The sequence below is a fragment of the Clinocottus analis genome, unplaced genomic scaffold, assembly GCF_023055335.1.
Source record: "Clinocottus analis isolate CAN_PGR_092001 unplaced genomic scaffold, fCliAna1.0.p SCAF_23, whole genome shotgun sequence".
In the NCBI taxonomy this organism is placed as follows: Eukaryota; Metazoa; Chordata; class Actinopteri; order Perciformes; family Cottidae; genus Clinocottus; species Clinocottus analis.
The window spans coordinates 6,529,132-6,543,460 of record NW_027175965.1 but is presented as its reverse complement, the minus strand read 5'-3'; the positions used below and the strand labels follow the sequence as shown (position 1 = coordinate 6,543,460).

At 43.8% G+C, this 14,329-nt stretch overlaps 1 protein-coding gene across 1 annotated transcript in view; it reads right to left on the bottom strand.

Moving 5' to 3' along the window:
• Positions 1 to 14,329, bottom strand: part of ror1 (receptor tyrosine kinase-like orphan receptor 1) — a 105,472-nt gene that overhangs the window by 25,409 nt on the left and 65,734 nt on the right. The window contains exons 2-4 of the mRNA XM_068589816.1: positions 6,778 to 6,840; positions 1,607 to 1,897; positions 1,307 to 1,340 (exon numbers count right to left, since the gene is read on the bottom strand). Coding sequence (XP_068445917.1) covers positions 1,307 to 1,340; positions 1,607 to 1,897; positions 6,778 to 6,840 — 388 coding nt within the window. The remainder of the gene's footprint in view (positions 1 to 1,306; positions 1,341 to 1,606; positions 1,898 to 6,777; positions 6,841 to 14,329) is intronic.

The window sequence follows — 14,329 nt, the reverse complement described above, 5'->3', positions numbered from 1 at the left end:
ATCAGCGTTTATTTTTGCTTCTTAGTTTTATTTCCAATATGCAAGTGATTTTTCTTTGAGGCCAGCTTGTTTGATTTTCCTTTTTTATTGGTTACTCCCTGGACATAATTGCATTGTGATTCCTGCGTGAGCCAACCGTCTCATCTAGGAAACAAGCAGCAATTTAGTTGCACAGGGAGAGAGAGAGAGAGAAAAAAAAAAAGCATCAAAAACATGTAAACAAAAGAATGGTAGGAACAGATGTTTGAAACGAAGCCCTCGGACATGCTCAAAGTGTGTGAATTGATTTAGTGAGTGTCTGATATCCGGGATGTGCCAGCGGATTCACCGAACGCTGCATGGAACATGGCAACAAGCCTCGCCATCCTGTCACTGGGGTTCAGCCCAACTCCTTTGATCCCGCGACACACACACACACACACACACACACACACACACACACACACACACACACACACACACACACACTGAGAAAGTTCTTTCTGAGTTCTATCCCACCACACTGGGGCGACGTCAAACTAACTTTTGATTTGGGCAGCAGTATTGCTCGTGATGTGTTCATGGTTACTTTCTTAAGACGCTTTGTCTCATCTGGATTTATTTGCTGTACTCTCAATACGATACTTCAGTTAATCAACTTAGCTCGCTGGTGGACACTCAACATTCGCTCTTAATTATAATAACTTCATTATAGCTCTGTGAATGTCTCATTATTGCACTGAGATTAAATGAATGCACAGGTTTTGAATTTGTTATAATGTTGCTTTACGTCCTGTTTTCGGATTAGAGTTGGCTGAAAGTACCTTAACCCAGTTTCTCCAACGCTACAAGAGGATAGATGTCAACATCTTTGTGATTGGTGAACGGTCCCGCCCCCCCCTCCACGGTCCACAGTGAGTGGACACAGTTCATATTTTGATGTGAACCATGTGAGCTGTGATGGTTGAGCAGAAACAACAACGTAGAGCATTAGAAATTTGGTATTTTAAGTGAAATACAAATATTAATTCAACCACACTGAGACCTGCCCCAATAAAAAAAAGGAAAATTAGAGATCAAGCCTTTTTTGGGGTGTCTCTATGCAAACAGGCCAATTGTCTTTCACCTATCTCCAAGTCATGACCTTTGTCTTCTCTACAGTTAAATGGGTTTCTATTATAGACACATATATGATTATCAGTATGGATAACAAATCCCACGCATGAACCTTCAAGAGCTCTATATAGGCCTCACAAATCTACCTGAAAGTGACAAGAAGCACAGACTGACAGAGAGATGAACGCATAGAGGAAAAAAAAAAACTTACGTTGGCCTTCCTGCCAGAAGTGTAGGGAGTGGATCTGGAAAAGAAGACAAGGGGATTTCTTTTACAACAGGATAAACAATATTGCTCCCAGATTTTCCCGGCACAAGCTGCCAGCGACAGGCAAGAATCAGTGGAGACGAGTGATGCTGAAAGGAGCCAGATCTCTTGTTGGAAAAGATGAGCAGGGAAACATGTCTTTGCTTGTCACGAAGAGTGTACAAAACACTCGTCATGAAGCCACTTTATTGTGACATCGACATGCCAGAAGGTTTTTAGATGCTCGGCTCGAATTCCCCTCACCGAATTTGACGAAGAGCACGCCCGTGGTGGACACGGTGCCCTGGGTGTTGCTGGCCACGCACTGGAAGTAGCCCGTGTCCGTGGTGTCCAGGTTGCGGATGCGGAGGCGTGAGCCATAAGTCATGGAGCGGTACGAGATCCGTCGCGGCTCTTGCACCACCGGGGCGTCGTTCTTCAGCCAGCGCACGGTGGGCGGCGGGTTGCCGGACACGCGGCAAAAAAGCTCGGCGGTGTGGCTCAGAGAGGTGGTGATGTTGTTCATGGGGGCTTCGAGACGTATGAAGGATGACCCTGGAAGACACGGGACAGATCACGGGAATGAATACGAGGGAAATGATTAACAGGCGGAAAACACATTGTATTAAACAAAGCCAAAGAGGTGAGACATAAAATAAACAGTACACTGTGCTTCACCAGAGCACGATTTATAAACATGCTACTGTTTAAAGAAGCAAAAGTGGAAGAGCAACTCTGTGTTTTCAGAAAACACATATTCAAACCATGGTTGTAGTTTGTGGTCGCCACTGTGTCGACACCTGAGCACACTTTTCATGACGGCTGAATGAAGCCACCTGTCTATAAACTCACCAAAAAGCATAAACTAGAAAGGTGCACAGATCAACCAGGTGCGTCTGCAACGAGCACTACGGCAACGTTGAAAAAGTACAACCTACAATTGGTTAACAAAACTCCGGCTATTTTGTGCGATCCCTTAGGACCACGGTTTTCGGTGGTCAGACAAAAACAATCTTAAGGGGCCACCTAAGAGTTTAATCTGCGGGGAAAACATCGGCGTTAATGACATGAAAAACGTCTGGAAAGTTCCTTCAATCCCCAAAAAATCCATCTTAGGTATGCCGAAATGCTTTTGGTTACGCAAACGGGCCAAAACAAACAAAGGAGGAAAAACCCACAGAGGGGAATCTCAAATACTCGTCAGACACATTTAAATTTGCGTGAATAGAGCGCCTGAGGAGTAAAAAAGAGACACACACTTACGTATGCGAGGACGCCCACAAATGTAAACCTTCGCTCTCCCCATGCTTCTCAACGAGGGCTTTCCCTACAAGGGTGATGCTGTCTATTCCAAAGTGCCTCATCTCTGAGTATTTTTAAGGTGTATTCAGTATAGTTATACAGAAAAAAAGACAAAGTCAGCAAAAAAACCATCTTAATATAACCCGAAGACAATTACAACACCAGTATGTCATCGTTCTGGTCAGGGAAAAACAATGTATTAAAAATCTGGAGAGGCGTCGACGAGGGTTCAGACGTAGTTCAACCGTCCGACGAGAACTTTGATTGGTGCACGCCGGCGCCCTGACTTTGTACTCTCGGTCGCCATAGCGAGCCTGGAGGGTGAATGTGCAGCTCGTCTGACGCCTGCAGCTGACATATTGTCATGAGGTGTGTAAAGTGAGTGTCTATGACGTGTCTGTGAAAAAGAGAAGGGGGCACATTTGTCTTGGCACACAGCCTCTGTGTGTGTGTGTGCGTGCTCAAGCCTCAACACACACACACACACACACTCATGCTGTCCTCCTTAAAACCTCAGGCTTAACACAGCAATGTGGGACTAGCAAGTGTGTGACAATATGAGGAGGCTGCCACCATCATCACCCTCCTCCCTCCTCACACACTCTTTTTCTGTCCTCCTTTCTCTACATTCTGCACACACACAAACACACACAGTCTCCCTTATTTGTACAGCCATGTCTGTCTGTCCATATCACGGCTCTGCAGCCAGAACAAAACTGTGTTAGACATAAAAAAAATGCAGATTATACACTGTAGACACAATTAATGTTATTGCATCCAGTCGAATATCATTGATCTTCCGCCAAGTCAAAAATCTATCTGGTATGACACACACGCTATACAACATTTGATGCACTGACCCCCGTGTCCTCCCTTTTCTTTAACGAACCTTGTACATAGATTATCGTGGCAAAATCTGATAACAAACTGTAATGGCTCGTACTGTCGCTGGATGGGAGCCAAACTCTGATATGTTACACATTAAGAAGCTCGCTGCGACAGAAAGGAATGCAACAGCTCGGATAAAATGTACATGTTGTATAAGTTTCAATCAAATCTATTGAGCCTGATTGTGATTTGTGATCACAAGTACTGAGATGGAAATTCTCTCTGTATCAAGCATTAGGCCAGTTTATTTAAAGGTCATTTAAAAAAGGTCAAACCGGTGTTTGTCGACCTCTGACTGGTTTCTAAGGACTGGGTGAATTTCTCAGACCAATTTGAGGAGATTTCCAATCTGTATTAGGAGTTGTATTTCATACTTTTGTATAAGAATGTGTCTATTTACTGTAGTGGGTGGGTTCAGCTTTCTCTCTGTATTATTCAATAAGCAAGTACTTGTATGAGGAGGTTCTTGCATTCATAACACCCTAAATTTATATTCATTGCTGCTTTTTCATCATATGCGTCATATGTATATATGTGCATGTGTGTATGTGTGTGTGTGTATGTGTGTGTGTGTGGTGCATGCTTACTTCCATGTGTGGGAGTTTGTTTTCATTTGGATTTGACTTCTCAACAGGGTCTGCTTGGAATCTGTTCGTACACCGTTCCGAGTGTAGCGGACCGAATTTTGCCTTTACGCTGACGCAACACCTCACCGATTGAATGTGCTTGTTGACTCTGACTTTATACATTAAATGAGAACAGACCCACTCTTTAAGAACTTGTGTTTCGCCAAAGGCGGCGAGGTCGCACAGACGGAACTTAACTTTATCTCATTCGTTGAATTGATGAAAAAGATACGGATGTTTGGAGCCGTGTGCCTGATGTTGTAGTGGCGGAGCAGAAGAAAGGAAAAGCACGAGAGACAAGAGAAGATGATGACAAGAGAGGTGAAGAGGACGATGATGTCCTGCCAGCGTCTGTGTAACAACGCTGCTTTGTGTGTAATTGCCTCATGGTGAGTGTTGCGGTATTTGGCATCAGGAGTTTTGTGAAACTTAAACCGTTGCTGCGGACTGTCCCTTTAATGTGGCAGGCGACTAAAAGGTGACCTGTCATCAGCGTGCCGTGGGTTTCGTACAATCAAACACTCACACGCAGGCACACAAGCGTAAACACGCGCACACCCACACAACCGCAACGCACACAAACGCTACATGTTCTGAACAGATACCTTTTTCATCCCGACAGCCACATTGTATTTCTGTATTTGAAGATACAGTATGTACCGTGTATGTGCACGCACGCACACGCATAAACACGAGGTAACACGAGGTAAAGCAGGCAGGTTGCTCTCAGCAAGACACCGTCACAGAAACCCGAGCGGCTGCACAGCTAACTAAACACAGCGAGTAGATGCACTGAGGAGCCGGCGCTGTAGCATTGCCAGCGATGGCTAAAAAGGTGAATTTCATTAAAGTTGGGTCACTCTCCAACAGAGAAGGAAGGAGAGGAACGGAAGAAAGGAAGAGAGAGGAAGAGCGAAAAGAACGCCAACGGGGAAAATGAGTTCAGTAAACTATCGTCACCCCTGATTTCAGCCCAGTGATGAGCGTCTTCTCAGGACGATAGCGTCCTGCTACTGATGCACGCTGATAGCGCCGTGCTACCTGAACGCTGTCTGCTTGCTCAATCCAAACTATTCGCGGGCCTGCAGACAAAACAAGCGGCGCAATCACCATCCATCCATCCATCAGATAAGAAACAGATGTTAGTCATGGGACTGGGCTCAAATTGACACACAGAGAGCTACACAACAATGAACATATGGGTGCTAGCGCGCGCACACACATGCAGCCTTTGTAGGTTTTTATCCCGTTGTTGTGGAAAAATAAAGCCGTCTCTGTGATTTGTTTGAAACCACTCCTCATTGTATTTAAGACTTTTTAAACATCCTTGATTGGTCACCATAATCATTATCTTGACTAAACCGCTAACTCATGTCCAGAAACTACTGTCTTCGTTCTTGTCTGTGTGTGTGTGTTCAACAATGTCTGTTTTGGTGTACACAGAATGTGCTGTGGGACGGATGTTGTGAGAGACTCGGCTCTGCAAGAGATAAATTAAACAAACCAGAGGAGAGAGAAAAAACATAGAAGGTCATGTTCAATAAAGTCTCATGTTGAGGATCTTCCAAGTCAGGGTATCTTGGTGGGAGAATAAGCGGATGTCGGTTCTCTAAGCCCGGGGAAAACTAAGGAGAGGGGGGCGAGATGACTTTGACTGATAACTCTGGGCAGATCGTTTTATGGATCCGACTCGGTGGTTCCCGCCGTGCCGACAGGAGAACAGCAGTTTTAAAAGCTTCAGGATCTGCTAATGGAAACCAGGGCAGCTCCAGGAGTTGTGGCCATCCCCATCACAAACTACACAACTGTATTACACTGGCAAGAATCCTTATTGATCGAGGATGGGAAGGAATTGGCTGACAGAGCCGATGTGGGAGAACCAAGCGGCCACATTGCATCCCACCAGCTTGTCAAAAGTAAATTTGTTGGACTGTGAAACTCCAGGAGATGTTGAGCACATTGCTGCTCTCTCTTGCACGCACACAGATTAAGATTGCTATTATTTTAAATGGGAGTATGCGTGTATTACAGCATGACCATGCGTCCTGTGTTCCGAAAGCGTCGGATGTGTGCGACCTCAAATATTTACGTAATTAAGCACATCAGCGGTGGAGGAGCTAAATCTAGCATTTCAGATGACAAACCGCAGGATTGTTGCTGCTGCTGCTGCTTTTTCTGCTGCAATCTTAACTGTAACGATACAGCAACCCCATTGAGTTTCGAGGCCATTAATAATGGGGGTTTTTTTCTCGGCTAAAGGAGATAGGATTAAGATTTGGGATGTTTTCCACCTACATAACTATCTAGCTACAAAACTACAAGTGGCTTGTGAAAATTCTGCTCCATTACAAGTATTGCTCCTGCAGCTCATTGGCCAACACTCATTTTCCTTCACATAAACTCACTTCTTACTTCCTGTATATATCCCAACAAATGGAACGGGGATGCCTGGCCGAGTGAAAACTGTGCAAGTTGATGTGTACTTTGTTCCATCAGTTAACCTGCATCATGTATTATGTGTAACAGACGTGTTCACAGCTATTACAGTTTTGCTGGAAAGAGGTTTGTTAAAAATCACACCCTGTTTTTGTGTTTGTGTGTGTCATCGTGTGCTTTTACCATCACTAGAGCTGTTCCATGAAGTGGTAGCTATCACACTGGGGTCTTGGGAAAACTCAGACCCTGTAAACAGAGGAAATGGTGGAGACTATTAGCATGTTTCTGGCTGTTGGGCTTTGCCGCCACTCTCATGTGCTATGAAACATGAACCATGCAATTTAAATACATGTGGAAGGGCAAGTGAAAAAATGACGAGCCGTGAGCTTTAGCACCCAGCACAAATATAAACACTGGAAATGTGAAAGGCAACCATTCCTTGTGAATTTAACCATAAAAAAAAAAACATGCTGCCATCATTTATTGCTGCTCAAATACTTGGAAGTTGCTCCCAGTGGCATAAAGTGGAGGATAACTCAACTTACAAATGCAAATATCCTCCAACTACAACAACAGACACACTGCTCTCGCCAAGGGATGCGCCTGAATATAAGACAACAAGAGCTGGATATAGTTGTTTTTTTTAATTCAAACAAAGTGAAACAAGTAAAACAATTGGAAAAAGTGAAGCCCCATCTCAATGTAAAGCACACACTAATTGAAGAGTTTTCCATCTTAAATAAGGTGATAGCATTGTACATAGATCAAAGGTTTAAATGTATAACAGGGGGCCTATCAGTGAGCCATGTGGACCTAATGCTGCATTATTACCAGCTGACGACAGAGCAGGTCTCTGCTTTTCATTAAAGGAGCGAGGAGACAGAAAATGGGCTTCAGTGTGCATTGCCACAGGTCACAAGGTGATTCCTATCAAATGAAAAAACCTACAGGACTTAAACATGCAGGACTGACTTGGGTGGGACCTGAAAAAACTTTTTTTTTAAAAATCTTTGCTGATTCTTTGGACATCAGACAACAACTGACAAACACACATGTTACCTCACAATTAGGAGTTCTGCTTCCCAGGTGTGTGTGTGTGTGTGTGTGTGTGTGTGTGTGTGCGTGCAGCTTTGTGCAGGCTGGGATAATTTAACATGGTGAATGAGCAAACGGCTCAAACACATGCCTAAATGCGAACATGTGCACTGACTCCACTGTACGCACTCCAATATATGCAAACAGATGCTTCCCTACACATGCTGTACTTTGCATTGGTTTCAGCAACACATTTTAAAAACGAACCCAATAAAACTGTTTATTTGTGACTTTACAACTTAAAACCTTTATTGTCACATGTGTGGCATGCAGGGGGACAATCGGGTGGGGGGGAGGCGGGAGTCTGAAGTCAAACGGGGCCTGGCGCCCGACACGGGGTCATGCTAATTGGGTGATAATGTGTTGTTTCACACGCGCTGTGTCGGGATAGTAACGACTGCGTGGCGGTGCTTGTGAAATGAGCTGCGCTAATGAGCCACTCTTTAAGGCCTCTGCACCTGTTAGCGCTGTTAGCGAGGGAGTCTGAAAAGCTTTGCAACAGGCTCACACCGGCGGGCGGGCGGCTTTACGAGGGTCAAGATTGTTACAGATATGGAGCGACACTGGACGGTCGATCTACAATAAAGATATAGAGGTGTGTGTTCATTATGTGTTTTGTTTTTTTAAAAGTAATAACTCATATTCTTTGCTAGCGATGTTGTTTCATACGCTCCTGAGTTGGGTTTACGGGACCGAAAATGAGTGTTTGGTTCCTCGAGGCTCCGATGATGACTGTTACTATTATGGTGAGTCTTGGCCCCCGAGGTGGGTCTAAAATTCTCGCTGTGTTCTGGGCCGATAGGCTTAAAGACACGGCGCTCTGTGGTTTACAAAGGACAGAGGAGAAGAGACGTCGCAGCTCACTGGATTCACTCACACAAAGCTAGCCAAGTGCAGCCAGGTGAGAGTTCAATGGAGGGGCTGGACACGGCAACACAAGGAAGGTTGAAGGAGTGCCATGAGGACGTTTACAAAACAGTCTGGAGTAAGCATATTTTTAAGGAATTGAAAGAATTATAGTATTTTCAAAGCCAGTGACTATAATTTTGGGCAAGTCTACTCTTAGACAATGTTTTCCCAGTGTCATGTATGATTTTTATTTATATTAAATTTCCAGATAAGATAATTGTCTAACTAGACTCGAGGTCATTCCCTCATTTTACTCCAAATTCTCTCTCCTCCACTTTATTGCTTTACTATTTAGGTCACATCTGCTAGTTCTCTTTCATTGAGACAATCATCTGGAATATCTGAGATGAACTACAGAGTAATTTAGAGATTAGCTTTCTAATGTTTCGCAGTAACAGAGGGAAGCAATTGTGCAGGGCCAATTTGGTAATGAGGGCCTAAAAATAGGCACCTCCACAGAGCCTGTGCCAGGTTAGATCTTGCAGTTGTGGTTCTGGCCTCCAATTGATCACAATCCTGATTCTGATGTTCTCTCGTATGTTAACTGTACGGGTGTATTATATCTGCCAGTATGAATCATAGGTGATGAAAGGTTTGGATAATAGTCGAAAAAAAGGAAGGAAAAAAACTGAATTTCATTGGGTTTGAGCTGAAATACTGATACTTGTGGAAAGTGTCTGACAGCGGGTCTGATTTTGACTTGAGACTGAGTTAGCATCTCTTTCTTTCTCCAAACACTCGACATGTCCCGATTTAACCCTCATCGCAACCTTCTGTGTCGGACTTTTGTGAACTAAATATGCAATTCACATCAAGAGCACATCCTGAAATCCCAATTTCATCACATTTCTCAGAGAATGTATCAGCATTGGTCAAAGCCCATTTCGTGCCGTCCCTCCAGCCAACAGGCAAGCTACCTTTTAGCTGCTTGTCTACCATTTCACATTATTCACCATTTTAGCTGCCAAAAGTCAGCTTCACAGATCTATTTGTGTCCTGATACCATCTCTGCACATTGGTTTTTATTAAAACGACGATTATCTCGACTGTTAAAACCCCAAATTTACAGTAATTTCCAAAGAAAAGCAATATAACCTGGATCACAGAGCTGTGCACATATTTCCATAGCATGTCAGTAGTGATATGTATCCAGGATGGATATTCTGGATGTTTGACAACCTGTAATAGAATATACATTTCCCCTCTTGGCTGGCATTGCATATTTCATACAACTGAAAGTTTAAGGAACCTCTGCTTTCATTTTCATCAGTAGTGGCAAAACATACAGTAAATGGTTAACATGAAGGTACCTTTGGGAAACCCAGCCATCAAATCTTCGCACACAAAGTTCCATGAGAGCAGCCTCTGATCCTCATCCAGCTGTATTTGGCTTATGACGATAAAAATCATGCAGGGACGTAAGCTTCACCCCTAGAAAGCTCTGAGAGTTTGGTGTGACCTTACTGTGACAGCAGCGTATGGGAATTAGTGTGCAACTCATGGGAATGGGAATATAGTGAGAGGTCTGAAAAAAAAGTAAAGGATGAAGGGAGAACGAGACTCTCAGACGGTGAAGCTGAACCAAATCAGAAATGTTCAATTTGAGTGGTTATGCATAGCAACTAATATGCTGTTATATGGTCTGAGGGGCTGTGCCTGGAGCCAGAGTGGTTGGTGTGGTGAGTGAGACTGATGTATGAGCTCTCCCGCTCAGTAATTAGGGCCTCTCCCAAGGTCCTCTTGCATCCTATTAGCTGGAAAACTGACCTGACTTCAGGGTTATCTGGAAGAACAGCAAACCCACCATTTTCACATATACAGTCATGTGATTTTTCTGGTTTAAAGAGGTGAAAGACATATATGTGTAGATGAGGAAAATTCTGGAATAATAATTTCCTTATCTAATAAGTCTTCATCAGATATATCTTTCCATCCAGCAAGTCTTAAGTGATTTGACGAAGAAATCCTCCTTAATCCACCTTATTTTGCTTAAATTTTCCCCTGTCTCATCTCACTTCCCTCCTCGGTGCTTCCCAAAAGGAAATTACTTTATGTGAGTCTTCGAGTGAACATCTAGTCCTTTTTGTATATCCAACTATTTAGTGACAGAGCAGAAAGTTACAGTCTTGATGACGGATTTGAGGAAAGAAAGGCTTATTTCAAGCCAAGAAGAAAGAGATTGAGACAGAGAAGAAAAGTGAGGCCAAGGAGAGAAGAGGAAAATGTGAGTGTGCAGAATAATCAGTGGAGGTGCTCATAAAATCAGCTTTTTATGAAGTAGGCTTCTGTCCCACCAGGCTGGAGTTTATTAATAGTGTCAGGGGGAAAAAAAAAACCACACTGTTATACTGGTCATAAAGGGCATCAGAGTCCAGAGACTGATTGTTAGTCAGATGGAAGGAGGACGCAGAAGATAAGTAGGTACATTGTTATTCTAGTGGTCCAGGTTTATTCAGTAAAACCTGCAAAACTGTCTCTATTCAGACTTGTTTTTCTAGTTTGGGTAATTTCTAAATGTGATAACATTCTTCTTGCCAAAGTAACTGCTGAGGTCTGACAACAGGCAATAAAACAAAGTCTGCTGGGGCAATGTTCCACTTATCAGGCACCCGTAACTACATTTTGAGCCTACAAAACTACACCAAGTAAAGTAGATGAAAACTTTAACTTTCTGTAAACTCTGGTGGCTGCACCACATACTGTTATTAGTTTGGGAATTATCTCCTTTCAGGTATGACGTGTCTGATGTGTTCCCATCTTGGGAAGTTCAATGTCTATATTCTAAATATACTCATGGCTCCACCTGCAGCTGTGTGTGCAGGTGTTTGTTCCCAGGCTCAACTGGAGCATATAGAGGAATAAAAGCATTCCCAGTTCAGGGACTGAGAGTGTTCACCTGAGGACATCATGGATCAAAGAACACAGGAACTACTAACACACACACACACACACACACACACACACACACACACACACACACACACACACACACACAATCCTGCATCGCCTCAGAATGTTCTGCTCTGTAACCTTATAAGACCACAGAAAGGAGAGCGAGCGAGCGAGCGAGCGAGAGAGAGAGAGAAAGAGAGAGAGAGAGATAGAGAGAGAGAGAGAGAGAGAGAGAGAGAGAGAGAGAGAGAGAGAGAGAGAGAGAGACTACATGTCAAGGCCCTTTTTGGATCAGAACAATAGACAACAAGACGAAGAAAGAGCTCAAGTTGCAACAGACCTTTGCTCCAACATGAAAAAAGCATAATTAAAAGAAGTATTGCATCCTCTCCAAAAAACACATAGAGCTGAGCTGAAAGGCATTTGATGCAACAAATACTACATGTTATGGAAAGCTGCATTACATTTGGACTTGACCACTTCATTCTTAATAAATGTTGGAGGGAACTCAGGCTCTTTGGGTAAAATGTGTTTTTTAAATAGTTATTAAACATTATGACTGACTGGTACCTCACTGTTCAGAGATGCTAGCATTTTAAAAGAGTTCTCCAGACTTAGCTTGGCAAAAAAAAAAGTATCGATATTTTTAAAGACTTTGATTGAAATGTAGACGAATCGTAGCGTGAACCTTTCAATCTGAACTCCCGACCACTTCAGAGGGTTTTAAACTGCTGCGGAGCTAATTCAGAGGAAACTTGAGCACACCAAGAATAAAGCTGACACAGACCAACAAGTGCTGAGCAGGTTTCCTTTAACCAGCAGCGTGCCACTTCGCTGAAAATTATCTCACAGCGTCAGGCTCACACCGACAACTGTCACTACCCAGCATTCCTCAGTCCACGGCGGCGAGCCCGGCCACAGCCCGGCGACGTCGTTTTCAGCGGACTGAACTCCCGTGCAAAATAAATATAAACATAGATGCATCAGTGGGGAAGTTATTGTCGGAGAGGTTTAATCTAAACCAGTAGTTTAACGTCACCACTGCTCTGTCTAAGCACACGCACCATAAACCATAAAGAAGGGGGGGGGGGGGGGGGGCTCCCACTATGTGCACTGAAACCCTAGAGTAGGTTCTCTCGCTCCCACGGCCCGAATTGGGTACCATAGGTCACATTCAAATGTAACCTTTACACCTTAGGATCTAAAAAAACTGACACCAAGCCGTAAGTCAATACTATCATTCCTCGGCTTTCTGTGACAGTTCAGTAAAGGCATATCACGATAAAGTGACTGCAAGTAAGTAATGCGTAAAAGCAAATTGAGATTAAAAACTGCATGAAAATGAATTGCTGGAGCTCTTATTTAATCTTATGTACAGTTTTCTCTGATGGAGAGGATAATAGTGAGACAAAGTTCATTTTATTGAACATTATCTTGTTAATTGTATGAGTTGAATGTGCATACATTTGCCATATCTAGTATTACATCCATCAGAAGAACAGGACATATTTAGAATAATATTGCGATATTAATTTCAGCCATACAGACCAGGTTTAGCTGACATTGATGACTGCTAGTGTTTTCATGGTCGGATCCACTCACACATTTATACTCATTGGAAAATTCTCCTCCACCAGACTGTACTTGCATATCTTTGAAATATGGGAGGAAACTTTAAAGTGCCAAGGAAACCCACGCAAACACACAGCATGTGAACTTGGCACAGAGGGCTGGCGCTTGGGAAAGAACTTAAGTCTATTGGGTTTGTTTGGATTTATGAACAGTAGAGGCAATTTCACACATCTACGTAGCTTGCTACGCGTTTTAGAAGCCCTGTTTATATTCAGCGACAGTCCATCTTACACATTTGTCTGGTTCATCACGACAGAAACTGCACCTGTTGAGGAACTTCCTGCTGTGCACATGGCTCTGCAGAAGCACTTCCTTGCCCTGTGTGTGTCCCTACAGAACTGCATGTGGCCTCCGAGGACCAACAGGCTGATGCACGAGCCCCCCCGCCGTCCCTGTGAGGGTCTGCAATGGAAACCACACTGATGCGAGGCCTGGTTAGCCCGTTATGGGTGATTCTCCCCCTCCCCCCCATCGGCTCCTGTTACTAGAGATGTAAGCGGACAAGTAAGAAATGTGCATGTTACCACCTACTGTGCAGCTCATCTGTTTTCACCTGACAGCTCTGGTACAAGTGTGTGTATGTGTGGAAGCGCTCAGCTTACTGTAAAACCCGATCGCTTCCAGGCAGATAGACCGAGCACCGAGACCTTGACGTTATCTGCAGGGCTAGCCGTCTGTCTGTTCATCTGTCTGTGGAATGTGAATGGAGTCATCACACCTGCATGTGTGTGTGTGTGTCACTTTACTGCAGTGTGTTGTGCAGATATGAACATAGCGTTTAATGATGAGAATACGGTGCACGTTGAGGACTCTTTGTGTCATGGGGTCGGGTGTGGAATGTAAGATTTAAGAGCTAAAGCTAAAGTCAGTCGGGCTGTGTGTGTGTGTGTGTGTGTGTGTGTGTGTGTGTGTGTGTGTGTGTGTGTGTGTGTGTGAGACATGAATATAGTCATCTCGCTTGGTTTTTGAACGTGACTTTTCTGTAAACAGTGTATCATGTGTGCCAACAGTGTGAATGGTGTGAATAAGACACATGCCATGTTGCATGTCTGTCTATGCTTGTGAGTTGGATAGAAACCAATGTGTGTGTGTGTGTGTGTGTCCAGGTGCAGTCAGGGACACGCACACACTCCATAAGCTCCCTGCCGACATTCCTAGATTCCTTGAGGATGACAAATTCAAAAGCAGAGGCCCCAGCAGATGGAAT